The sequence below is a fragment of the Mobula hypostoma genome, chromosome 11 (genome assembly GCF_963921235.1).
Source record: "Mobula hypostoma chromosome 11, sMobHyp1.1, whole genome shotgun sequence".
NCBI lineage: Eukaryota > Metazoa > Chordata > Chondrichthyes > Myliobatiformes > Myliobatidae > Mobula > Mobula hypostoma.
Genome location: NC_086107.1, coordinates 77,922,135 through 77,948,540, shown reverse-complemented (window position 1 = coordinate 77,948,540; position 26,406 = coordinate 77,922,135). Strand labels below are relative to the sequence as shown.

At 44.2% G+C, this 26,406-nt stretch overlaps 1 protein-coding gene across 1 annotated transcript in view; it reads right to left on the bottom strand.

Annotated features, from left to right (window-relative positions):
- The window catches only part of LOC134353838 (mucin-2-like), a 181,891-nt gene that overhangs the window by 133,205 nt on the left and 22,280 nt on the right, over positions 1 to 26,406 (bottom strand). Inside the window, exons 4-9 of the mRNA XM_063062302.1 lie at positions 26,009 to 26,099; positions 25,797 to 25,912; positions 23,357 to 23,573; positions 14,344 to 14,469; positions 4,748 to 4,865; positions 4,509 to 4,647 (exon numbers count right to left, since the gene is read on the bottom strand). Of these exons, the coding sequence (XP_062918372.1) occupies positions 4,509 to 4,647; positions 4,748 to 4,865; positions 14,344 to 14,469; positions 23,357 to 23,573; positions 25,797 to 25,912; positions 26,009 to 26,099 (807 nt within the window). The remainder of the gene's footprint in view (positions 1 to 4,508; positions 4,648 to 4,747; positions 4,866 to 14,343; positions 14,470 to 23,356; positions 23,574 to 25,796; positions 25,913 to 26,008; positions 26,100 to 26,406) is intronic.

Sequence of the window (26,406 nt, the reverse complement as noted above, 5' to 3'; positions counted from 1 at the left end):
AAGGCTTCCCACCTACTGCTCACATCCTTGCCAGAGAACAACCTGACCCAATCCACGCTTTTTAGATCCTTTCTCATTTCTTCAAATTTGGCCTTCTTCCAGTTAAGAACCTCAACCCTAGGACCAGATCTATCCTTGTCCATGACACTAGTTGGGACATTAGTTGAAAGTAAAAGGAAAAAATAGAGGCTCCAACACCTCAGGGCATATGCAAAACCCAGACTCCAGCAACGACCATGGACACATTCGAAGTGATTGTGCAACCATCAACTGCGACTCCAGCCTTGAACTCCAGGCTGGGTCTTTATGTACCGCTATTGTGACTCCCGTCTCCCCTTCCCCCACCACTACTCTGCAACCCCGACTCCCTCAGATCCCACCTTCAGCTCCTGGGCCCTCAGAGGCTCCATCTTCCTCTCACCCCAACCCTCCCCTCTCCACCGACACGCCCAGCATCCCCCCACCCCCCTCTGATCCCAGCTCTCATCTGTGCCGGGTCTTTACCATCCTCTTCGACCTTCAACTGTCAGAGGCAGAACGCTCTGTCCTCAGTAAGGGCCTCACGTTTGTCCCCCTTCGCCCACACCTCAGCGAGTTCCGTGTTCGCCATGATGCGGAACTTTTCTTCCGCCGTCTCCGTCTCCGAGCCTACTTCTTCGGCAAGGACTCTTCCACCCCCACCGATGACCCCTTCTCCCATCTTCAACCCTCCTCTTCTTCATGGACACCCCGCTCTGGTCTTCTGCCTGCTCTGGATCTCTTTATCACTAACTGCCGACGGGACATCAACCGTCTCGACTTCAACGCACCTTGTTCCCATTCTAACCTCACTCCTTCGGAACGCTCTGCTCTCCACTCCCTCTGCACTAATCCTAACCTTATTATTAAACCTGCCGATAAGTGGGGTGCTGTTGTAGTCTGGCGTACTGACCTCTACCTTGCCGAGGCGGGGCGACAACTCGCGGATAAAAAATAGAGTACTTCTTTTCCTGAAAGTCTCACCACCCTCAGGAAATAAACTTGGAGAGAATTCATAAAAGTGCAAGACGCATTTCCCCAAGAGACATACAACTTCTTGTTCACTTCTCCAAGTGGTGGTCATGATTTAGAAATGAAATAAGGACCTGATTGTTATCCTAAAATCTGGGTCTCTGTACCTCCCGCTGCAACTGGATCCTTGACATCCTCATGGGACACCACAGATTGTGTAGATCAGAAATAACATCTCCTCCTCATTCACAATCAACACCGGCGCACCTCAGAGGTGTGTGCTTAGTTCATTACTCTACTCTCTCTACACCCATGACTGTGTGGCCCAGCACAGCTCAAACACCATAGTGCCAATGACACTTTTGTTGGTAAAATTTCAGATGGTGATGAGAAGGCTTACAGGAGCGAGACAGAATGAGGTTGAGTGGTGCTGCAGCAACAACCTTGCACTCAATCTCAATAAGACCAAGGACCTGAATGTGGACTTCAGGAAGGGGAAGTCGAGGGAACACATACTAGTCTTCATCAAGGGATCAGCACTGGAAAGGATGAGCAGTTTCAAGTCCTAGACGTCAACATCTCTGATAGTCTACCCTGGGCCAAGAAATTGATACAATTACAAAGAAGGCATGACAGTGGCTATATCTCAGTAGGAGCTTGAGGAGACTCAGTAGGTCACCAATGACACTTGCAAATTTCTACAGACGTACTATGAAGAGCATTCTAACTGGTTGCGTCACCATTTGGTATGGAGGGGCTACTGCACAAGATCAAAGAAAGCTGCAAAAAGTTGTAAGATCAGCCAGCTCCATAATGGGCACTAGCCTTCACAGCAACTATGGTATCTTCAAGGAGCGATGCCTCAAAAGGGCACCGTCCATCATTAAGGATCCCAATCACCCAAGATATACCCTTTTCTCATTATTACCATCAGGGACGAGGAGCTACAGGAGCCTGAAGGGAAACACTCAATGATTCAGGAACAGCTTCTTCCTCTCTACCATCAGAATGGACAGTGAACCCATAAACACTTCCTCACTATTTTTTCACTCTTTTATTTATGTATGTATGTATTTATTTATTGATATTTTAAAATTATTTAATTTAATTTTATATACATACACATTGTAATTCATATTTTTTTCATTATGTATAGAACATAGAATAGTACAGCACAGTACAGGCCCTTCGGCCCACAAATGTTGTGCCGACCCTCAAACCCTGCCTCCCATATAAGCCCCCACCTTAGATTCCTCCATATACCTGTCTAGTAGTCTCTTAAACTTCACTAGTGTATCTGCCTCCACCACTGACTCAGGCAGTGCATTCCACGCACCAACCACTCTCTGAATAAAAAACTTTCCTGTAATATCCCCCTTGAACTTCCCACCCCTTACCTTAAAACCATGTCCTCTTGTATTGAGCAGTGGTGCCCTGAGGAAGAGGCGCTGGCTATCCACTCTATCTATTCCTCTTATTATCTTGTACACCTCTATCATGTCTCCTCTCATCCTCCTTCTCTCCAAAGAGTAAAGCCCTAGCTCACTTAATTTCTGATCATAATGCATACTTTCTAAACCTTTCTGTATTACAAAATACTGCTGCCATAGAACAACAAATTTCATGACCTATGCCAATTAAACCTGATTCTGATTCTGAATGCTCCCTCCCCATTATAAGTCTATTAAATGGTCCGCTGGTATGGTATGGTGATTCTTGACATCTGAATTTACCTTGTTATGGTAATGTATTGTCTGCCAACTCTGCATTTTCTCTCCAACTGTAATACTTTATTCTGTTATTCCTTTTAGGGTCTTAGAGTTATAGAAAAGTACAGCACAGAACAGGCCCTTCAGCCCATCTAGACTGTACCAAACTATTTAAACTGTCTACTCCCATCGTCCTGCACCGGCACCATAACCCTCCATACCCTTATCATCCATGGACCTATCCAAACTTCACTTAAAAATTGAAATTGAGCTTGCAGGCACCACTTGTTCTGGCAGCTCATTGTTCACACTACTCTCTAAGAGAAGTTTCCCCTCATGTTCCCTTTAAACTTTTCACCTTTCACTCTTAATCCATGACCTTTAATTGTAGTCCCTTCCAACCTCAGTGGAAAAAACCTGCTTGTGCTTACCCTATCTATACCCCTCATAATTTTGCATACCTCGATCGAATCTCCTCAGTCCTCCATGTTCTTTTCCCTTCTGTCACCTCAATACACTGATATGATGAAATGATCTGTACGGATGGTATGGATCCATTTTCCTCCTCAGCCCCAATCTCCTAGCTTCCCCCCATCTCCCTTCATACCCTGACAAATCAAGAATCTATCATCCTCTGCCTTAAATATACATAAAGGCTTGGTCTCCACAACTGCCTGTGGCAACAAATTCCACTAATTCACCACTCTCTGGCTAAAGAAATTCTTCCTCATATCCATTCTAAAAGGATGCCCCTCTATTCTGAGACTGAATCCTCTGGTCTTAGACACTCCCACCATAGGAAACATCATTTCCACATCCACTCCATCAAGGCCTTTCACTATTCAAAAGGTTTCAATTAAGTCACCCCTCATTCTTTTGAATTCCAGTGAATACAGGTCCAGAGCCATCAAATGCTCTTCATATGACAAGCTGTTCAATGTGGAATCATCTTCGTGAACTTCCTTTGAACCATCTCCAGTTTCAGCACATCCTTTCTAAGATACGGGGCCCAAAACTGCTCACAATATTCCAAGTGTGGCTTGACCAGTACTTTATAAAGTCTCAACATTACATCCTCTTGAAATGAATGCTAACATTGCACTTGCCTTCCGCACCGCAGACTCAACTTGCAAATTAACCTTCAGGGAAAGATTGCACCTCAGATTTTTGTATTTTTTCTCCATTTAGAAAATAGTCAACCCTTTCATTTCTTCCACCAAAGTGCATGATCATACACTTTCTGATACTGTATTCCACCTGCTACTTCTTTGCCCATTCTCCTAAGCTATGTCCTTCTGCAGACTCTCTACTTCCTCAAAGCTACTGCCCCCTTCAGCCCATCTAGTCTGTGCTGAACCATTTAAACTGCCTACTCCCATCGACCTGCACCGGGACCATAGCCCTCCATATCCCTATTACCATGTACCTATCCAAACCTCACTTAAACATTGAAATTGAGCTCGCATGCACCACTTGCTCCAGAATTTCTTCTGTTTTATTTATATCTGCTTATCTTAATTTATTAAATTTATATCTGTGCATTTGGATGCCTTACTAAATGTGATGTATAGGAATATGTCATATTAACAGAAGCATAATGAGATAAACTCCAAGGCTGGTTATATCACAATGCCATATGTTTCACACAATGAATCAACAGCCAGTAATGTTCCCAGCAAGCAAATGAAGTGCCCTGGAAATTAAAATATGTAACAAAAGTAGCAGTGCAGTATCTTAGAGAAACACGGGCAAATCAAAATATTTTGACTAGACATGCTAAAACAATAATTTTTAGAAATACTTTGCTACCTTGGAAAGAATGTAATAGCAGTTGCCATGAAATGTGTATTTCATCCCATCAAAAGTGGAAACATGTGCTCCCCCCTCAAAAGAGCATATACCAGGACAAGGCAGATTCTTGCATAGCCATTTGCCACTTCTGCAGACACTGTAATCAAAAGGGACAAATATTTGCCAATTGATTAAAATCTGGTGTGATATAAGGAGATTGAAGTCTTTTTACAGCTCAGAATTGATGTGGGTTATACCATTCTTCACACTCAGTTGAAAGCAAGGTGCCTGAGTTGTAATGTTTGCCTTTCATTGTACATTTGCAGTCCTCCACTTTGACACATCCAGAGTCAGAGTAATCATCAATCACCATTCCTGAAAGAGGCAAGGTTTCAATTATTTAGAAGCCCAAGGAGGAAGCTGAACGCATTTTGTCAGACTAGGTACTTGTTAAAAGTGGGAGGTTTGAGACTGTTGTATGTCTTCAGTCATACAGTACTAAAGAAACACGGCAAAGCTCCTGAATTTGGTGCTGGGAACATACAGTGCTACAATACCAAAGTCAGTCAGCATGAGATCATCTTTAAATCAGGACCTCATTCTGAATGTTGACTAGTTCCCTCTATCCTGAAAGTCATCCTGCTCTCTGGATTAATTGCAGTTATGTAGCCCTAGCTCCTGAGCCAAGAACTCAGATTTAAGGTGTAGATCTTCAGACAAGGATTTATTTTTCTCAGGCATCCTTTGAGTCTGTGAGTGAAAGAGTAGATGTGATGGTGAACACCCCCCCCCGCCCCCCTTCATTATTCCCTGCCTACACAGAGAGGTTGCTCCTGAGAATGTGTTCTGCATTTTCAGGATTTAGTTGTACTGCTTCAGAATGCAGAGCATAGACCAGTACCACACAGGAACAGACTCCTGGCCAATCATCTCTGTGCTGACCATGTTGTCAATGTAAACAGCACATCTACATGCGGAGTCTATATCCCTCCATTCCTTTCCTATTCACGTGTCTATATAAACATCGTGATTGTACCTGTTTTATTATCAGCATGAGATAGTGTTCATTGGGGGCTGATTAGGGGATCTTTGTTTTATAGAAGCTAAATATAAATCCGTCTTCTTGCACATTTTAGTGAATGGGCCAGCAGTTCATTAGCTGAGGTTGCTGAGACTTTGGCTGTTGGTGGGAAGGATTGGAGGTTGGGCAGTTTGGCACTTATTCTGTGGGTTAGACACATTCCAGCAGGGTGCTTGTTGAAAGAGAGGTGTCACGTTACAACGAGAAAGGTCTTTAATACCAGCTTTTCCAACACACAAAAAAAAACCAAGATACTTTGCTTCTTGCCACTGTGTGAATATTAGTAAAAAACTGTTTTCCACAGCTGCGCAAGTCTAGGGAAGACAATCTTCAGCCCTGCCAAATGTGTGAGATTGAGGCGTGAGCCCCCAAATCCCCCGTTTGTGTGGATGCTGTGTCATTTGTTACCCTGTTACAAATGAGTGCCACAAAATAACAGACAGTACAATTAAAATATTTAGCTTTATAATTCTTAATTTGACTAACGTAAAGAAAAAAACAAAAAAAAAGAAAGGGGCCCGGTTTAATGGAACAGTCTAATGTGCACAAGTTGGAGTTCACGGTTTCCCCAAGTCACCGATCTCAATCGATCTCACCCCGGGCTTTGTCAAATCTTGGTCCTGCTCTGGTTCGAATCCTATAACCTCTTCTCTCCGCCGTCTTCTCCCTTCATCTCTCTCGAACCAGAAAAAAACCAACCCAACCTTGGTATCCCTCACCAGAGAAATCTCCCCTTCATTTCTACTATCTAATTAGATGGCAGACATCTCTCCTCATCTCTTATCTTCAAAAATAACCCAAACATAAGCTGAAAACAAGCAGCTCACCACAAAGTCCTCTTACCAGGTGTAGGATCCAGGTCAGGCTCTGGGTCAACACTTGTCCCGGAGGTAGAAGGTGGTTCTGATGGAGAATCTTGACAGGCCCATTCCCATCCTCTGGTTTCACCCGGAAAACTGGTACGTTTGGCATCTGACTCTCCACTACATAGGGCGTAGCTGCCCAACAGTCAGCCAACTTATACTTCCCAGGTCGCCCCAGATTCCTTATGACGACTCGGTCTCCCAGCATGAGTTGGGTGAACCTCACCTTTTGATCATACCTCCTCTTAGTTCCTTGATTCTGCTTGGCAGCTGTGACCCCAGCTAATTCATAAGTCTTTTTCAGCTCCCTTCTCATATCAGACACATACTTCATATAACTCTTTTGTGGTAGGTCTTCCCCGTCAGTCCCAAAGCAAAGGTCGGTGGGCAACCTCACCTCACACTCAAACATCAGATAATATGGCGAATACCTGGTAGCTTCATTTCGTGTACAGTTGTAGCAGTGGACCACATGTCCAATATGTTGATTCCATTCGTTCCTTTTGCTGATCTCCAAGGTTCCAAATATGTTCAGCAAGGTAGCAAGGTCCGATTAAATCTCTCAGGCTGGGAATCACTCTGTGGTTGATAAGGCGTAGTCCTCAACTTCTCAACTCCAAGAATGCTCAGTAACTCATGTATGACCCTACTCTTGAAATCCCATCCCTGATCACTATGCCTCCTGGGGAGGCCATAATAAATGAAATACTTCTCCCAGAAAGGAGATCATAATTCTATCTTGTTTACAATAGCATTGGAGAGAGATAGGAACAGATAAGTTAGAAAGGTGTTTAATTGGAGTAAGGGGAATTATGAGGCTATCAGGCAGGAAATTGGAAACAGATGTTCTCAGGGAAAAGTATGCAGAAATGTGGCAAATATTCAGGGGATATTTGTGTGGAGTTCTGCATAGGTATGTTCCAATGAGACAGGGAAGTTATGATAGGCTACAGGAACCGTGGTGTACAAAGGCTGTAATAAACCTAGTCAAGAAGGAAAGAAAAGCTTACAAAAGGTTCAGAGAACTAGGTAATGTTAGAGATCTAGATGATTATAAGGCTAATAGGAAGGAGCTTAAGAAGGAAATTAGAAGAGCCAGAAGGGGCCATGAGAAGGCCTTGGCGGGCAGGATTAAGGCAAACCCCAATGCATTCTACAGGTATGTGAAGAGCAAGAGGATAAGATGTGAAAGAATAGGACCTATCAAGTGTGACAGTGGGAAAGTGCGTATGGAACCTGAGGAAATAGCAAAGGTACTTAATGAATACTTTACTTCGGTACTCACTGTAGAAAAAGATCTCAGTGATTGTAGTGATGAATTGCAGCAGACTGAAAAGCTTGAGCATGTAGATATTAAGAAAGAGGATGTGCTGGGACTTTTGGAAAGCATCAAGTTGGATAAGTTGTCGGAACTGGATGAGATGTACCCCAGGCTACTGTGGGAGGAGAGGAAGGAGATTGCTGAGCCTCTGGCGATGATCTTTGCATCATCAATGGGGATGGGAGAGGTTCCGGAGGATTGGAGGGTTGCGGATGTTGTTCCTTTATTCAAGGAAGGGGGTAGAGATCGCCCTGGAAATTATAGACCCGTGAGTCTTACCTCAGCGATTGGTAAGTTGATGGAGAAGATCCAGAGAGGCAGGATTTATGAGCATTCGGAGAGGTATAATATGATTAGGAGTAGTCAGCATGGCTTTGTTAAGGGTAGGTCATACCTTACGAGGATGATTGAATTTTTTGAGGATGTGACGACATACATTGATGAAGGAAGAGCAGTAGATGTAGTGTATATGGATTTCAGCAAAGCATTTGATAAGGTACCCCATGCAAAGCTTATTGAGAAAGTAGGAAGGCATGGGATCCAAGGGGACATTGCTTTGTGGATCCAGAACTGGCTTGCGTGCAGAAGGCAAAGAGTGGTTGTAATCGGGTCATATTCTGCATGGAGGTCAGTCACCAGTGGAGTGCCTCAGGGATCTGTTCTGGGACCCTTACTCTTTATGATTTTTATAAATGACCTGGATGAGGAAGTGAAGGGATGGATTAGTAAATTTGCTGATGACACAAAGTTTGGAGGTGTTGTGGATAGTGTGGAGAGCTGTCGGGGTTACAGGGGACATTAATAGGATGCAAAACTGGACTGAGAAGTGGCAGATGGAGTGCAACCCAGATAAGTGTGAAGTGGGTCATTTTGGTAGGTCAAATATGATGGCAGAATATAGTATTAATTGGCAGCGCGGAGGATCAGAGGGATCTTGGGGTCCGAGTCCATAGGGCACTCAAAGCAGCTGCGCAGGTTGACTCTGTGGTTAAGAAGGCGTACAGTGTTTTGGCCTTCATCAATGGTGGAATTGAATTTAGGAGCCAAGAGATAATGTTGCAGCTATATAGGACCCTGGTGAGACCCCACTTGGAGTACTGTGCTCAGTTCTGGTCACCTCGCTACAGGAAGGATATGGAAGCCATAGAAAGGGTGCAGAGGAGATTTACAAGGATGTTGCCTGGATTGAGGAGCATGCCTTATGAGAATAGGATGAGTGAACTCGGCCTTTTCTCCTTGGAGTAACAGAGGATGAGAGGTGACCTGATAGAGGTGTATAAGATGATGAGAGGCATTGATCTTGTGGATAGTCAGAGGCTTTTTCCCAGGGCTGAAATGGTTGCCACAAGAGAACACAGGTTTAAGGTACTGGGGAGTAGGTGCAGAGGAGATGTCAGGGGTAAGTTTTTTACTCAGAGAGTGGTGAGTGCGTGGATTGGGCTGCCAGCACCGTTGGTGGAGGCAGATACAATAGGGTCTTTTAAGAGACTTGGAGATAGGTACACAGAGCTTAGTAAAATAGAGGGCTATAGGTAAGCCTAGTAATTTCTAAGGTAGGGACATGTTTGGCAGAACTCTGTGAGCCGAAAGGCTTGTATTGTGATGTAGGTTTTCTATGTTTATAACACTTTGGCCACCATGGACGCCCTTGGATCCTTGGTAGGGAAAGCTTGCACATATCCGGTATAGTGATTGGTAATGACTAAGACATTCGCCATGTTGCTGGCATCTAGCTGTATTGACAGGAAATCCATACACACCAGGTCAAGGGGTCCCACTCTCTGCAAGTGGGATATGGGAGTGGCCCTTGTACGCAGCGTCTTCCTCCATATGCATCAAATGCACAATTTGCAGTACTCTTCAACCTCTGGCTTCAGTTGGGGCCAGTAGGACTGAGCTCTGAGCAATCTATAGATCTTGTCAACCCCCAGATGACCAGAATCATCATGAAGTGACTTCAGCAAAATACTCCGATACTTCTCAGACAGAACCAGCAGGGAAAACTGAGGTCAGTCCGGAGGTGATGTGACCCAGTATAGGATCTGGTTCCTCAATTCCAATCTGGGCCATTCTCTCAGCAATGGAGGCACTGCAGCCTGTTTCATCTTCTCCACTTGGGCCGCTGTCTCCCTTTTCAACCACTGAACAAAGGGTACCGATGCCCAGGTCATCTCGCCAAGCAGCTGCCACTTCCTTGGGACTCAATTCTGGCAACTGGAAGTCAGGTTACAGTAAGCTTGTGGAATGGCATGATCAGAAGCTCCCAATTGATCTACTGCTCGATCCTCCCCTTGCCTTCCATCTGCCTTCACTGTGATGGAAAACTGGCACATGGCTTTCTCTCCCAGGGCAGGAATGCTCTCCCACTCTTCGTCCCTATCCAGCCCTTTATGCACACATCAGAACAAAGCATCAGCTTCAATGTTCCTGCTTCCCGGCTGGTATTTCAGACTGAAATCATAGGTAGACAACACCGTCAACCACTGATGGCCTGTGGCATCCAATTTCAGCAAGGTCAGGATATAAATTAGATTAGATTAGATTCAACTTTATTGTCATTGTGCCGGGTACAGATACAAAACCAATGAAATGCATTTAGCATCTGACCAGAAATGCAAAGAATAGTGTTATTTACAAAATAACTGTGAATAAAAGAAGTGCTACAGCACGCAAATATAGAAGTACTGAGACAGTACTATATGGATGCAATACTGCTTAGCGCTGTGATGAGAGGTTCAGCAGTGTCACAGCCTCAGGGAAGAAGCTCTTCCTGTGCCTGCTGGTGTGGGAGTGGAGGCTCCTGTTGCACCTACCGGATGGGAGGAGAGTAAAAAGTCCATGGTTAGGGTGAGATGCTTCCCTGATAATGCTTTTCGCCCTGTCCAGGCAGCGTTTATGGAGATTGTTGTCCGTCCTCACCTCAAACTTGGCACTGTAGAGGTAGTCACTCAGCTTATCCACCACAGCCCATTTCAATGCCAGAAACTCCAACTTGTGCATGGGATAGTTTTCCTCAGAGGCTGACAGACTCCGGCTGACAAACGCAACAGGTATCAACCCGCTGCCCTGATCCAGGATACCCCATAAGCCCTCTCTGCTGGCATCCGTATGCAGTACATATGGCAAACAGGGGTGTGGAAAAGCCAGCACAGGCGCTTGTGTCAGCAGCTCCTTCAGTCACCACGACCTTTCTCTGAATGGTGGGTCCTTGGTCACCCGGATTGTATAGTGAATGCTCTTGGAACAACCCACATCAAACTCAACAGTAGAAAAGACACCTTCCAGTTTCAACACCTTCTCTATCAACCTCCTCTTCCAACCCGCAAATACCGGGGAGTCCCCAAAGTTGAATGAATCAGCAGTCAACTTTCTCTTCTTCAAAGAAAATTTCTCCCCAGCTTGTCTTACAGGGACACTGGGAAGAGGTGCACCAGGAGCATCCCCCCCCCTTGAAGGTGACCTCCCTCTTCGTAGTGTTCCTGACAATCACTGCCATCCTGCTTGCCTGTACAACCAAGGGCTTCTGCAATTCGGGCTTTATCAGTATCCCAGCAGGTAAGCCTGACTCCTCTTCATGGTCTTCCGAACCATCACCAAGAGGGCCTTGGCCTCAGGCATTCCAGGAAATTTGGGGTTTCCATCACTCTGACTACTTCCCCGGGCCATAACACGATTGGTTTTGACTGGGTGAACCACACAGTCCCTCATCTAAGCTGATTATCTAGCCCAATGCAGCCATGCAATTTCTCGAAAGCAGCTCGAAACACTGGGTAAATGGACAATATTTTCAGAAAGCTCTCTCCAGCTCTCTCCTTGCAGGCTCCCATTAGCCCCCTCACAATAGGGGTGTTGGTCCCCACAAGAATTGAAACACCGCCCTTCTCAATGGGGTCCAGACAAACTAGCACTAATGTATCAAGAGCCTCAGCCACTCCCACATTGGCCTCCGAAAACTCCAGCTTCACTGATAAAAATAACCATCATGTGGCAAATCACCTGCACTAAGACCCCAGATCTCTAATGCACTGAATGGCGTCAATAGTAAATGTGTCAAATACTGGTTGCAAAATAAACAGTACGGCGAAGTGACCTGAGACCCTGTATGACTCTAGCATAAATAGCCTCTATCTATAGCGATACACTGGAGCTTGGCCCCACTAAGCCTTCAGGAATAGGGTTTTTTGCTTTAAGGCGTTCCTTGATACATTGCTGGGAACGTGTTCCCCCGACACACCAGACTGTTCCCTCACTGGGTCTCTTCTAAGTTTCCCGACATCCCTCTCTGCTTAGGTACCCAAGGGCACACTCCCCAGGGGGTTTCCCATCATTCACACTCCTGCCTCTGACACATTCTCCTCCTCTCGTACTTCTCTGATCAGTTCAACAAACAAGAAAGTGGAGCATGTGTTACGAGACAGTCGGAGACCCCAAGCGATCAGGTCCTGGGACTGGGCACCCTTTGCTATCTGGCCATTCTTAACTGATCCACCTCAGCCGCCTGAATTTAGCTGCCTCTTGAGCTGCAAAGCTGTAGGCAGGAAGCTTCTCCCCCTTCTCCTGACACATGTACTGAAACCCCGTCATGAGCTCCACTGGGCTTCCCACCGCACCAAACAACTTCTCTAGTGCTTGCATGTAGTCCGCAGAAGTAGCAAGGGGATTCTGTGCCTTTACAGTTCTCACTACATCAGCAGTCCGCCCTTTCAAACTTTCAACCAATTGCTGTCTTTATACATCATCAGAGCACTGCCACTCATTCAGCATCTGAAAGGTCTGCTCCGCCAAGTCTCATACTCCTCTTCCCCCCAGGGGTGGGCTTCACCCCAGAGAACATACTCAACTTTCGATAGCCAGGTCCCTTTGCCTGGGCACTGGGAGATAAGGGCTGATACCAACCCAGAAGTTCCACTCCTCAATGGGGGACATTAGATATTCCAAATCCGACCACTCCTTCGCAGAAATGAGAGCAACCTGTCTTTGACGTCTATGTCCTCAGCTATGGGAGACTGGGCTTGCAATTGGGCCTACTCTCCTCCTCCCAGAAAGTACGGACAGACCATGGCCCTCCCTTCTCTCAGGGCCCCAATAGTACCAGGCAGGTCCACTGCCGTTATGTCAGCGCGAGTCTGGACTAAAACAAAGACTTTGCCTGCCATTTTATCAAACCTACGCTCCACAATCGCAACTGTTCCTATGGCTTTAACAGCACTTAAACTTCGAATTAACAATTCATCAGGAATTCAAATGTCTATCCCACTCAACACGCACGCATTCGCTACCAGTAACCCCTTGGATTCGCACCACTGCCCAACCCCTGCACCATCCATAAACACATATCGTTAAACACTTTCTGGATAATAGTTTAGCACAGACTTAAACTCTCAACCCACTGGATCAATGCTCAGGGCAATCACACAGCATCCAATGAAATCGATCCAGGATGAGCCCCCACAATGAAACACTCTGGTAAGTCTAGGGAAGACAATCTCCGGACTCGCCAAATGTGCAAGATTGAGACGTGAGACCACCACAAAACCCCCTGTTTGTGTGTAACCCCCTGTTACAAATGAGTGCCATGAAATAACAGACAGTACACCGCAAAAAAGTTAGCTTTATAATTCTTAATTTGACTGAAGGGTTAGTAAAGGAAAAAACAAAAAAAAGAAAGGGGCCCAGTTTAATGAAACAGTCTAATGTGCACAAGTTGGAGCTCACAATTTCCCCAAGTCGATCCTCCTGTGATCACCCCGGGCTTCGTCAAATCATGGTCCCGCTCTGGGATGAATCCTATAACCTCTTCTCTCCAGCTTCTTCTCCCTTCATCTCTCTTGAATCACAAAAAAAACCCAAGCCCAACCTTAGTGTACCTCACCATAGAAACTTCCCCTTCACTTCAATCACCCTAGTTGGATGGCAGACATGTCTCCTCGTCTCTTATCTTCAAAAATAACCCAAGCATAAGCTGAAAACAAGTTGCTTGCACAGAACAGCACAAAATGAAATACGTACAGCGTAACAGTAAAGTATATCAACCAGGGCATTACATTAGTGAAATTACTAAATATTTTACACCTACTGAGGTCATCATGCACAGTCAGCCCTTAGGTTCACAAAACCGGTGGTCAACAGAACCACTCCATTATCTTTGTTGGGTCTCTGGGGTGTGTAAATTGCCACCTGTGCAAACAATGGATTTTCAAAGTGACACCCTACTCCCCAGTGTAACAACCAAGAAGTGAGACACTCATTTGACAAGTAAACCAATTTTAAGCTCAGTACAGGAGTCTGCTGCATCTTTCTGTGTTCTCCCCTCTCATGTACAGAGTTGTAAGACAAACCAGCTTTGCAATGCTCAAAAGGATTTTGGCCTGAAACTCCAACCACTTATTTCCCTCCATAGATGTTGCACAATCTGCTGAGTTTCTCCAGCAATTTGTGAGTGTTGCAAGTAATTACCTTGTTGTGGAGTTATGTATTCTTTATCAATTCTGCCAGTGTGTAACTTAAGGTGTTGGTAGTCGTCTTTGAGACTGAAGGAGCATTGAATTACAGGAGCTTTAGTTGAAGAGCTGAACCATGACTGCTTACCTGGGGGGCAGAAGCACCCATCCATATAGTGCTCCTCACACAGGCTGCTTGTATGGAGGTGAGAACAGGAGTCCATACAGGGAGAGCCACTTTCCTTGTAGATCATATTCAAAGGGCATTTCTTTGCTGTAGAGTAGAGTGATGGAATGTTAACATGTGGATTCAGATCTCATGCCTATAATAGAAACCAATCTGCATCTTCAGAAACCAGAACCATATCAGGCAGCCTGTGAAGAAAAGGAAAACAACCTCCACAGTGTGAAAAAGAGATGCAGAAACTATTCGGTTTAACAGGGTAGGATCAACATTTCATGATCTCCCAGGCTCAACAGCCATAAATCACCCGCATGGCTTTTCCCAGATACTTACGAGGAAGCCTGGTGCAGAGCTGCCCATTGGCAGGGCTTGTCATCTGCAGAGGCGCCAAATGTCTAAGTTTGGCCTGCATCATTGGAAATTCATGGTTCTTATAGGAATCAAACAATGACCAACTTCAACACAGGAGCATCGAGCTACTTGCCCTTAAGATCACCTTAACTAATCCCTTGACGTCAATATCCAGAGGGGTCACAACGACCAGAAACTGAAAGGGAGCAGCCATATAAATAATAGATAGAAACACAGAAAACCTATAGCACAATACAGGTCCTTCAGCCCACAAAGCTGTGCCGAACATGTACTTACTTTAGAAATTACCTAGGGTTACCCATAGCCCTCTATTTTTCTAAGCTCCATGTATCCATCCAGGAGTCTCTTAAAAGACCCTATAGTTTCTGCCTCCACCACCGCCGCCGGCAGTCCATTCCACATACTCACCACTCTCTGTGTAAAAAACTTACCCCTGACATCTCCTCTGTACCTACTTCCAAGCACCTTAAAACTGTGCCCTCTCATGTTAGCCATTACAGCTCTGGGAAAAAACCTCTGACTATCAACACGATCAATGCCTCTCATCATCTTATACACCTCTATGAGGTCACCTCTCATTCTCCGTCACTTCAAGGAGAAAAGGCTGAGTACACTCAACCTATTCTCATAAGGCATGCTCCCCAATCCAGGCAACATCCTTGTAAATCTGCTCTGCACCCTTTCTATAGTTTCCACAACCTTCCTGTAGTGAGGTGACCAGAATTGAGAGGGGTCTGACCAGGGTCCTATATAACTGCAACATTACCTCTCAGCTCCTAAATTCAATCCCACGGTTGATGAAGGCCAATGCACCGTACGCCTTCTTAACCACAGAGTCAACCTGCACAGCAGCTTTGAGTGTCCTATGGACTCAGACCCCAAGATCCCTCTGATCCTCCACACTGCCAAGTGTCTTACCATTAATACTATATTCTGCCATCATTTTGACCTACCAAAATGAACCACCTCACACTTATCTGGGTTGAACTCCATCTGCCACGGTATCAGACCACAGGCTCAGTGTCCTGTGCGAACTCTTTAATCTGACACCACACAGAGCCTTACCAGTACTTACAAGGGCAGGATCTGGATGTCAATGACAAAGCCAATAATCGAACACTCTCGAACTGCCTGAACAATAACTCTCAATATGCTAGACACCATCCAGTCCAGGGCAATTTGCTGGACTCAGTCTCCATCCCTTCATTTGCTCCATTTCTGGTGAATCGAGGGCAGCTTCAGAATGTATCACCTACAGAGTGTACACCAGGTACTCATCTGAGCAGTACGATCTCTAACACCAAGAAGGACAAGAGAAGTAGGTGCATGGGGACACCACCACCTTCAGGTTTCCCTCCAAGTCTCATTAATTCTGTGGATACACTTCTCACTGCCTCAGTAAAGCAGCTAACATTATTAAAAATCTCACCTGTCCCTGATATTCTCCCTCCTACTCCCTCCCTACATTCAGGCAACAGTTACAAAATCCTGAAAGCATTCAAAGACAGCTTCTATGCTGCTGTTAGAAGACTACTGAAAGGCCCCCCACTATGATACAATGGTCTCTTAACCTCACAATCAAACTTGTTACAACTTTGCACCTTATTGTCTGTATACACTGTGCTTTCTCTTTAACTAAAACACTATCCACCTATCGTTATTTATTTAGATATGTCTCTGCGCTCGCTGGGAAATGGAGACATCTCTTTCTCCGTATTAGGGCGAGAGAACTTGCGGTATGTGGAATGCCAGGTGAAACGGGAAGTCTTTGGGGTAACTGCAAGTCTGTGTCTTTGCTGTTGCTTAGCTCACACTTGAGTGCTGGGTGGCAGTACCAGTGCTTGCTTTTAGGGAGGGGAGCTGGGGGAGACTTTGGGGTTCTTATGTTTAACTGTCGTTCATTCTTTGGGGCACTTTTCTGTTTTTGTGGGTGCTTGTGAAGAAAAAGCATTTCAGGATGTATATTGTATACATTTCTCTGACATTGAATTGTACCTTTAAACTTTTGAACACCACGGTAACAGACCCTTCTGGCCCATGAGCCCACCATGTGACCATTTAACCCATGCATCTTTTGAATGTGGAAAGAAACCAGAGCGCCTAGAGTACAACTATGCATCCCTGCAGAGAACGTAGAACTCCTTACAGAGAGCAATGGAATTGAACCCAGGTCACTGGCACTGTGTGGCACCCTAACTAATTGTTTTCCTTTGCACTATCTCAGAGCATTGCTGTGATGAAATTATCTATATGCACGGCATGCAGAACGAAGCTTTTCACTATAGCTCAGTACATGGGACAATAGTAAACCAATTTACCATTCCATCATCATTTCCTGGTCTTGTGAATACTCAACGACACTGTGGGAGATGGTTGGGAATTCTGCATCCCCACAAGCAGGCAAATCACTGTAGTGACTTCCCTATTTTCGAGCTTCACCCTTAGCAGAACACTTCTGGTCACACTCGCTAGACACATTTCACTCGCAAACATGGTCACCTAAACATATACCCTCCTTCACTCCTTCACAGTTGAAGCCACACTTCATGATATGAACAAGGAAAATATTAATGCAGTTGTTAGATTGAAACAAAAGGAAAGGTTTAGGGTCACAGAAAACTACAGCACAGAATCGGGCTCATTGGCCCATTCAGTCTGTGCTGAACCATTTGAACTGCCTAGTCCCATCGACATGGCCCTCCATTCCTCTCCCATCTGTGTACTTATCCAAACTTCTCATAAATGTTGAAATCAAAATTGCATTCAGCACTTCCACTGGCAGTTTGTTCCACAGTCTCACCACCCTCTGAGTGAAGTTCTTTCCCTACATATTCCACCCTTAAACCAATACCACTGGTTGTAGTCTCACCCAACCTCAGCGGAAAAAGCCTGCTTACATTTACCCTATCTATTCCCCTCATTAATTTCTATAAAATTTCCTCTCAATCTTCTACTTTATAGGGAACTTTCAATCTTTCCGCATAACTCAGGTCCTCCAATCCCAACAATATCCTTGTAAATTTTCTTTGTACACTTTCAATCTTATTTACGTCTTTCCTGTAGGTAGGTGACCAAAACTGCACACAATACCCCAAATTAGGATTCACTAATGTCTTATACAATTTCAAAATAAAAATCCTAAACTCCTGTACTCAGTACATTGATTTACGAAGGCCAATATGCCAAAAACTTTCTATACCACCTTATATACCTGTAATGCCACTTTCAATTAATTATGGACCTGTATTCCCTGATTCCTATCTTCTACCATGCTCCTCAGTGCTCTAACACTCACTGTGTAAGTTGGTCCTCTCAAACTACAACACTTTACAACTGTCTGCACTAAGTTTCATCTGCCATTGTTCAGCTCATTTTCCCTGCTGATCCAGATCCCACTGCAAGCTTGGATAGTCTTCCTCACTGTCCACTACACCCCCAATCTTGGTGTCATCTGCAAATTTGCTGATCCAGTTAACCACATTATCATCCAGATTGTTGATACAGATGACAATCAACAACGGGCCCAGCACTGATCCCTGTGGCACTCCACTAGTCACAGGCCTCCAGTCAGAGAGGCAACCATCTACTACCAGTTACTGGCTTTTGCCTCAAAGCCAATGACTAATCTAATTTACTACCTCATCTTGAATGCTACAGAACCTTCTTGACCAACCTCCCATGCGGGACCTTGTCAAGTGCTTCGCTGAAGGCCAGATGGTCAGCATCCCAGAGTGCTTAAGGAAGTAGCCCAAGAAATAGTGGATGCATTAGTGATAATTTTTCAAAACTCTTTAGATTCTGGACTAGTTCCTGAGGATTGGAGGGTGGCTAATGTAACCTCACTTTTTAAAAAAGGAGGGAGAGAGAAACCAGGGAATTATAGACCGGTTAGCCTAACATTGGTGGTGGGGAAACTGCTTGAGTCAGTTATCAAAGATGTGATAACAGCACATTTGGAAAGCAGTGTAATCATCGGACAAAGTCAGCACGGATTTGTGAAAGGAAAATCATGTCTGACGAATCTCATAGAATTTTTTGAGGATATAACTAGTAGAGTGGATAGGGATATATACCAGTGGATGTGGTATATTTGGATTTTCAAAAGGCTTTTGACAAGGTCCCACACAGGAGATTAGTGTGCAAACCTAAAGCACACGGTATTGGGAGTAAGGTATTGATGTGGATAGAGAATTGGTTGGCAGGCAGTGACTAGTGGGGTACCGCAAGGCTCAGTGCTGGGACCCCAGTTGTTTACAATATATATTAATGACTTGGATGAGGGAATTAAATGCAGCATCTCCAAGTTTGCGGAAGACACGAAGCTGGGCGGCAGTGTTAGCTGTGAGGAGGATGCTAAGAGGATGCAGGGTGACTTGGATAGGTTAGGTGAGTGGGCAAATTCATGGCAGATGCAATTTAATGTGGATAAATGTGAAGTTATCCACTTTGGTGGCAAAAACAGGAAAACAGATTATTATCTGAATGGTGGCTGATTAGGAATAGGGGAGGTGCAACGAGACCTGGGTGTCATTATACACCAGTCATTGAAAGTGGGCATGCAGGTACAGCAGGCGGTGAAAAAGGCGAATGGTATGCTGGCATTTATAGCAAGAGGATTCGAGTACAGGAGCCGGGAGTTACTACTGCAGTTGTACAAGGCCTTAGTGAGACCACACCTGGAGAATTGTGTGCAGTTTTGGTCCCCTAATCTGAGGAAAGACATCCTTGCCATAGAGGGAGTACAAAGAAGGTTCACCAGATTGATTCCTGGGATGGCAGGACTTTCATATGATGAAAGACTGGATGAACTAGGTTTATACTCATTGGAATTTAGAAGATTGAGGGGGGATCTGATGAAACGTATAAAATCCTAAAGGGATTGGACAGGCTAGATGCAGGAAGATTGTTCCCGATGTTGGGGACGTCCAGAACAAAGGGTCACAGTTTGAGGATAAAGGGGAAGCCTTTTAGGACCAGGATTAGGAAAAACTTCTTCACACAGAGAGTGGTGAATCTGTGGAATTCTGTGCCACAGGAAACAGTTGAGGCCAGTTCATTGGCTATATTTAAGAGGGAGTTAGATATGGCCCTTGTGGCTAAAGGGATCAGGGGGTATGGAGGGAAGGCTGGTACAGGGTTCTGAGTTGGATGATCAGCCATGATCATACTGAATGGTCGTGCAGGTTCGAAGGGCTGAATGGCCTTTTCCTGCACCTATTTTCTATGTTTCCATGTTTCTATGAAGTTCACGTAGACAACGTTCACTGCCTTGCCTTCATTAACTTCTCTGGTAACATCCTTGAAAAACATCATAAGGTTGGTTAGACATGACCTGCCATGCACAATTCCTTACTGACTATCACTAATCAATTCCAGTCTATCCAAATACTCATCTATCCAGTCTCTTGAAATATCTTCCAATAACTTTCCCACTACTGGGGTCAGGCTCAACAGCCTATAATTTCCTGTTTTTTCCTTATAGCCTTTCTTAAAAGGCAGAACAACATTGGTTATCCTCCAAACCTCCAGCACCTCCCATAAATGCAAGCAGGCCAATAATATAGGGCAGGATACCAAAAGCTTTTTCAGTTATATAAAGAGTAAATGGAAGGTGAGAGTTGATACTGAACCACTGGAAAATGATGCTGGTCAGGTTGTAATGGGGCAAAGAAATGGCAGATAAACTTAATAGGTACTTTGCATCTGCCTTCACTGTGGAAGACACTTGCAGTGTGCCAATGATCTGTGAGTGTTAGGAAGGCTAGCAGGAAGGAGTTTAAGAATGAAATTAGGACAGCCAGAAGAGGCCATAAGAAGTCCTTGGTGAGCAGGATTAATGAAAACCCCAAGGTATTCTACAAGCATGTGAAGAGCAAGAGGATAAGACGTAGTAGAGAATAGGACCAAGCCAGTGTGACAGTGGAAAAGTGTGTATGGAACTGGAGGAGATAGCAGAGGTACTTAATGAGCACTTTGCTTCAGTATTCACGACGGAAAAGGATCTTTGCAATTGTAGGGATGACCCTGAGAGGCAGGATTTATAAGACCATAAGACAAAGGAGCAGAAGTCGGCCATTCGGCCCATCGAGTCTGCTCCACAATTTTATCATGAGCTGATCCATTCCCCCATTTAGTCCCACTTCCCTGCCTTCTGACCATAACCTTTGATGCCCTGGCTACTCAGATACCTCTCAATCTCTGCCTTAAATACACCCAATGACTTGGCCTCCACTGCCGCCCGTGGCAACAAATTCCATAGATTCACCACCCTCTGGCTAAAAAAATTTCTTCGCATCTCTGTTCTGAATGGGCACCCTTCAATCCTTAAGTCATGCCCTCTCGTACTAGACTCCCCCATCATGGGAAACAACTTCGCCACATCCACCCTGTCCATGCCTTTCAACATTCGAAGTGTTTCTATGAGGTCTCCCCTCATTCTTCTGAACTCCAAGGAATACAGTCCTCGAGCAGACAAACCTTGCTTTTTATGAACATTTGGAGAGTCATAATATGATTAGGAATAGTCAGCGTGGCTTTGTCAAAGGCAGGTTGTGCCTTACGAGCCTGATTTCTATTTTTTGAGGATGTGACTAAACAAAAGGTAGAGCAGTAGACGTAGTGTATATGGATTTCAGCAAGGCATTTGAAAAGGTACCCCTGCAAGGATTATTGAGAAAGTAAGGAGGAATGGGATTCAAGGGCACAGAACATTGTGGATCCAGAACCGACTTGCCCACAAAAGGCAAAGACAGGTCATATTCTGCATGGATGTCAGTGACCAATGGTATGCCTCAGGGATATGTTCTGGGACCCTTTCTCTTCGTGATTTTTATAAATGACCTGGATGAGGAAGTGGAGGGATGGGTAAGTAAATTTGCTGATGACATAAAGGTTGGTGGTGTTGTGGACAGTGTGGAGGGCTGTCAGAGGTTACAGCAGGATATTGATAGGATGCAAAACTGGGCTGAGAAGTGGCAGATGGAGTTCACCCCAGATAAGTGTGAGGTGGTTCATTTTGGTAGGTCAAATATGATGGCAGAATATAGTATTAATGGTAAGATTCTTGGCAGTGTGGAGGATCAGAGAGATCTTGGGGTCCGAGTCCATAGGACACTTAAAGCTGTTGCACAGGTTGGCTCTGTGGTTAAGAAGGCATATGGTGCATTGGCCTTCATCAACCGTGGGATTGAGTACAAGAGCCGAGAGGTAACGTTACAGCTATATAAGACCCTGGTCAGGCCCCACTTGGAGTACTGTGCTCAGTTCTGGTCACCTCACTACAGGAAGGATGTGGAAACAATAGAAAGGGTGCAGAGGAGATTTACAAGGATGTTGCCTGGATTGGGGAGCATGCCTTATGAGAATAGGCTGAGTGAACTCGGCCTTTTCTCCTTGGAGCGATGGAGAGGTGTATTAAATGATGAGAGGCATTGTTCATGTGGATAGTTAGAGGCTTTTTCCCAGGGCTGAAATGGCTAGCACGAGAGGGCATAGTGTTAAGGTGCTTGGAAGTAGGTACAGAGATGTCAGGGGTAAGTTTTTTACGCAGAGAGTGGTGAGTGCGTGGAATGGGCTGCCAGCGACGGTGATGGAAGCGGATACGATAGGGTCTTTTAAGAGACTCCTGGATAGGTACATGAAGCTTAGAAAAATAGAGGGCTATAGGTAACCTAGGTAATTTCTAAGTAAGTACATATTCGGCACATCATTGTGGACTGAATGGTCTGCATTGTGCTGTAGGTTTTCTATGTTTCTATGACTGCCATTGCTATTACAAAGGAAAAATTGCTGGACAAACTCAAAGATCTTAAGGTGGATAAGTCCCCTGGGCCAGACAGACTACACCCCAGAACCCTGAGAGAAGTTGCTGAAGAGATAACGGATGCATTGGTCATGATCTTTCAAGAATCCCTTGACTCTGGCATGGTCCCAGAGGACTGGAAAATTGCAAATATCACTCTACTCTTTAAGAAGGGAGGAAGGCAAAATAAAGGAAATTATGGGCCAGTTAGCCTAACCTCAGTGGTTGGGAAAGTGTTGGAATCTATCATTATCGGATGAGTTTTCGAGGTACTTGGAGGCTAATAATAAAATAAGTCAAAGTCAGCATGGTTTCTGTAAAGGGAAATCTTGCCTGACAAATCTGTTAGAGTTCTTTACGGAAGTAGCACACAGAGTGGATAAAGGAGAGGCAGTGGATGTCATTTAGTTGGATTTTCAGAAAGTGTTTGATAAGGTGCCACACATGAGGCTGCTTAACAAGATAAAACCCTATGGTGTTATAGGAAAGATACTGGCATGGATAGAGGAATTGCTGACAGGCAGGAGGCAGCAAGTGGGACTAAAAGGGGTCATTTTCTGGTTGGCTGCCAGTGACTAGTGTTGTTCCTCAGAAGTCAGTACATTAGTGTTGATGTAACAAGAATATCCTTCTTTGTATGAAAATCAGGAATTCAGGGTTGCTGTTATAAAACAAGACATATTATAGTGCATTCTTGTCTCAGAGAATTACATGTCTCTGAAACTCTCTTGAAAATAGTCTTTTAATGTTTTAAATGTTTTAAATGTACCATCCATTCCTCAGTATGAATGATATCTCACTTACGGCAAAACGTTTCAGTCCTCCAGTTCTCTGGTTTCCCTCCAGCATGAGAGCATTGCCGTGAGTATTCGGAGACAGTACTGCACAGGCAAAAGGAGTCCAAAACTTTCTCACAACTGCACAGGTCCAGCATGCAGGCCCGTATGTAATGCTCATTGTTCAAGCGGAATTTACAGTCTGAGAATGAGCTTCTTGAGAGGAGATTTTCACAGGCCACCCTCTGAAAGATATGAGATCATAATTCAAAATGACAATAACTCCAAACGGCTGGCTACCAGACAGAAAGGATTCCCAAGCTGTTACTGGATCTGAACAGATGGGATAGGATGAGTCTTTCTTCCCTGGAGTGAGGATTAACCTGAGATAGGGCAGATCATCACAGCCTCTACGTAGATCTAGAGGACTCAGGTTTAAAGTGAGGGGGCAAAGATTTGAAAAGGATCTAAGGGGAAACTTTACACACAGGAGTAGTAAGTATATAGAATGAGCTGCCAGAGTGAGTGGTAGAGGCGGATACAATTACAACATTTAAAAACATTTAGATGGGTACATGGAGAGGAATATTGTAAAAGGATGTTGAGCAAATGCAGGCAAATAGGACTAGCTTGGATAAATATCTTGGTGGACATGGATGAGTGAGGCCGAAGGATCTGCTTACATGCTGTGTTACTCTGTGACTCGATGAGTCCATGAAATGGAGAGTTGCCTGATTAGCAGGATGTTACATTGTGCTTTGATTTTTTACAACTGGTATAAATGAGAGGATGAAGGCTCCAAAGATAGGGTTGCTACTTAGCTGGTGATACTAAGATAAGTGGGAAACTAAGGACAAAAGGAGGATACAGAATCCTGTAGAGAAGTTACCTGAAGTTGGAGTATTTGATGCTTACAGGACGTACCCTGGCAGATGAGGTGAGTTCGTACTGGAAGTCATGGATAGGTCTCAGTGCGTCCAGATAGATAAATAAAGGAAGGCAAAAGGTGAACTAATTGCTTTTGTAACATGTAATTTTGGTTTCTAGGCCCTATGTTTCAATGCTTTGATCTAATTCCTGTTTTGGAATTTTAATACACAGTGTACCAGGTGACAACATTGGATGTGTAGAGTACAATGGAGTAATGGAATTTGTGTACTAGTGTGTGTTTGGAAGTGCCCACACAACTCCCCAGTGCATTGCTCTTCCAAAGGAAATGGGTGCAGAGACTTCATGTGATGTCTAATTGTCAGTTATGCATGGATGCAATTTTCATGTGTGTTAATGAAGACAAAATATTTTGCAAGAAATGAATGGTCTCTCAATAGTTAACAATATTAAACTTCGGAACACTTGTGTATGTTTGTTCTGTGATGAAAGCTGCAATCAGCAATTTTTTGCTGGGCAGCAGACTAATGTTTGAAACTGCACTTCTGGGAGAGGGATGCGCAGAATGAAAATATAGACCAAATGGAAGATATTTTCATTTTGTATTAGCTGAAGAATTCTATATTGGATCTGGAGAGGGAACAGAGACCTATCCCCGCTATTAAATGGAGGGGTGGTTCTGACAGCCTAGATAGGGTGAACTAACTTTTAGATGGGTTATTATTTTAGGAATTCTCTCTTATTAAAGTGGAGATTGATAGATTCTTGATTAGTAAGGGTGTTAAAGGTTATGGGGGGAAGACAAGAAACTGGAGTTGAGAGGGAATAATACAGTAACTATGATCAAATGACAGAACAGGTTTGATGGGCCAGACGGCCTAATTCTGCTCCAATGTTTTTTGGTTTTCTGGCCTTACATGGAATTGTCCTTGCAATTTCAACAAGCTCCTGCTGTGAAGTGTAAGTTGGCACTATGTTTTATACACACTGTTCTGTGTGCATGTTGAGTTTTTGTGAGTTTATTGATTATGTGTATTATGTATGGAGTATCTGTATGCATGCGTTGCTTATTTTATCTCCATTTATATATTGAAAAAGAAATTTACACAAACTTCTCTTTTACATTTTTCAGAGATTTAACAGTTTTCTCTGATCACCCTTCCAGTCTTTAAAGAGAGTTTCTCAGTTTAACCAATCAACTTTACCAGAAACACGAGAAAATCTGCAGATACTGGAAATTCAAAGCAACACACACAAAATGCTGAAGGAACTCAGCAGGCCAGGCAGCATCTATGGAAAAGAGTACAGTCGATGTTGCAAGTCTGATGAAGGTTCTCAGCCTGAAATACTGACTTTTTACTCTTTACTATAGATGGTTCCTGGCCTGCTGAGTTCCTCCAGCATTTTGTGTGTGCAACTTTACCAGATGTCTCCATTCAGAAGTATCTTGCCGAGACCAATATATACAATGCTTCTGATGATGCCTTTCAGGAATTGTGGGAAGGAAGGAGAAAAAGAGGTGACTCTCCTGATGTTAAATGCAAAATGCAACCCTCTCAAACCCCTTAATAAAATCTTACGTATTGTTCACATAAAGAACTGGTTTCCATAGCTTGCTCATCCACGTCTTGACACTTTTCATTTGGAAGATGAATTTTCTGCAAGTTTCCAAACTGGATGGGTGAAAATTGTTGTCCTGTAATGTATGAGGTGTTAGCAATTAAAAACTTGAACAACACAATAAACAATTATTATCCCAGTACACCTAAAGAGACACTAGTTCTTGACTTACCATCTACAGTGAACTCATTGTAAACAGGAATGCCATTATAATCTCCACAAAGCCCACAGGTCTGATTGTGATATTTTACATCAAGCTCAACCTGAAATAATGAATAAGAAGGTAGCAAATAATTGCTTCATCTTAACGGGTTTGTAGTGGTTTTCATACTTCTCATTTATGGCCATGCATGTTGTCATTTACACAAGGAACAAACACTTCTAGTAGTGGCCGTCTGTTCACTGACAGTAGAGTATGGAAGCTTGTGAAAGTAGTGTTTTATGAAAGAGTATTTGCCCCCAGCTAAGTTACTTAGTGTCAGAATAATGATGTCTGGGCCTGAAATTAGTTTGCTTGAATCAGATTTCTAAATAAAACTTACGTGAGAAAAGGACTTTTATATACACTAT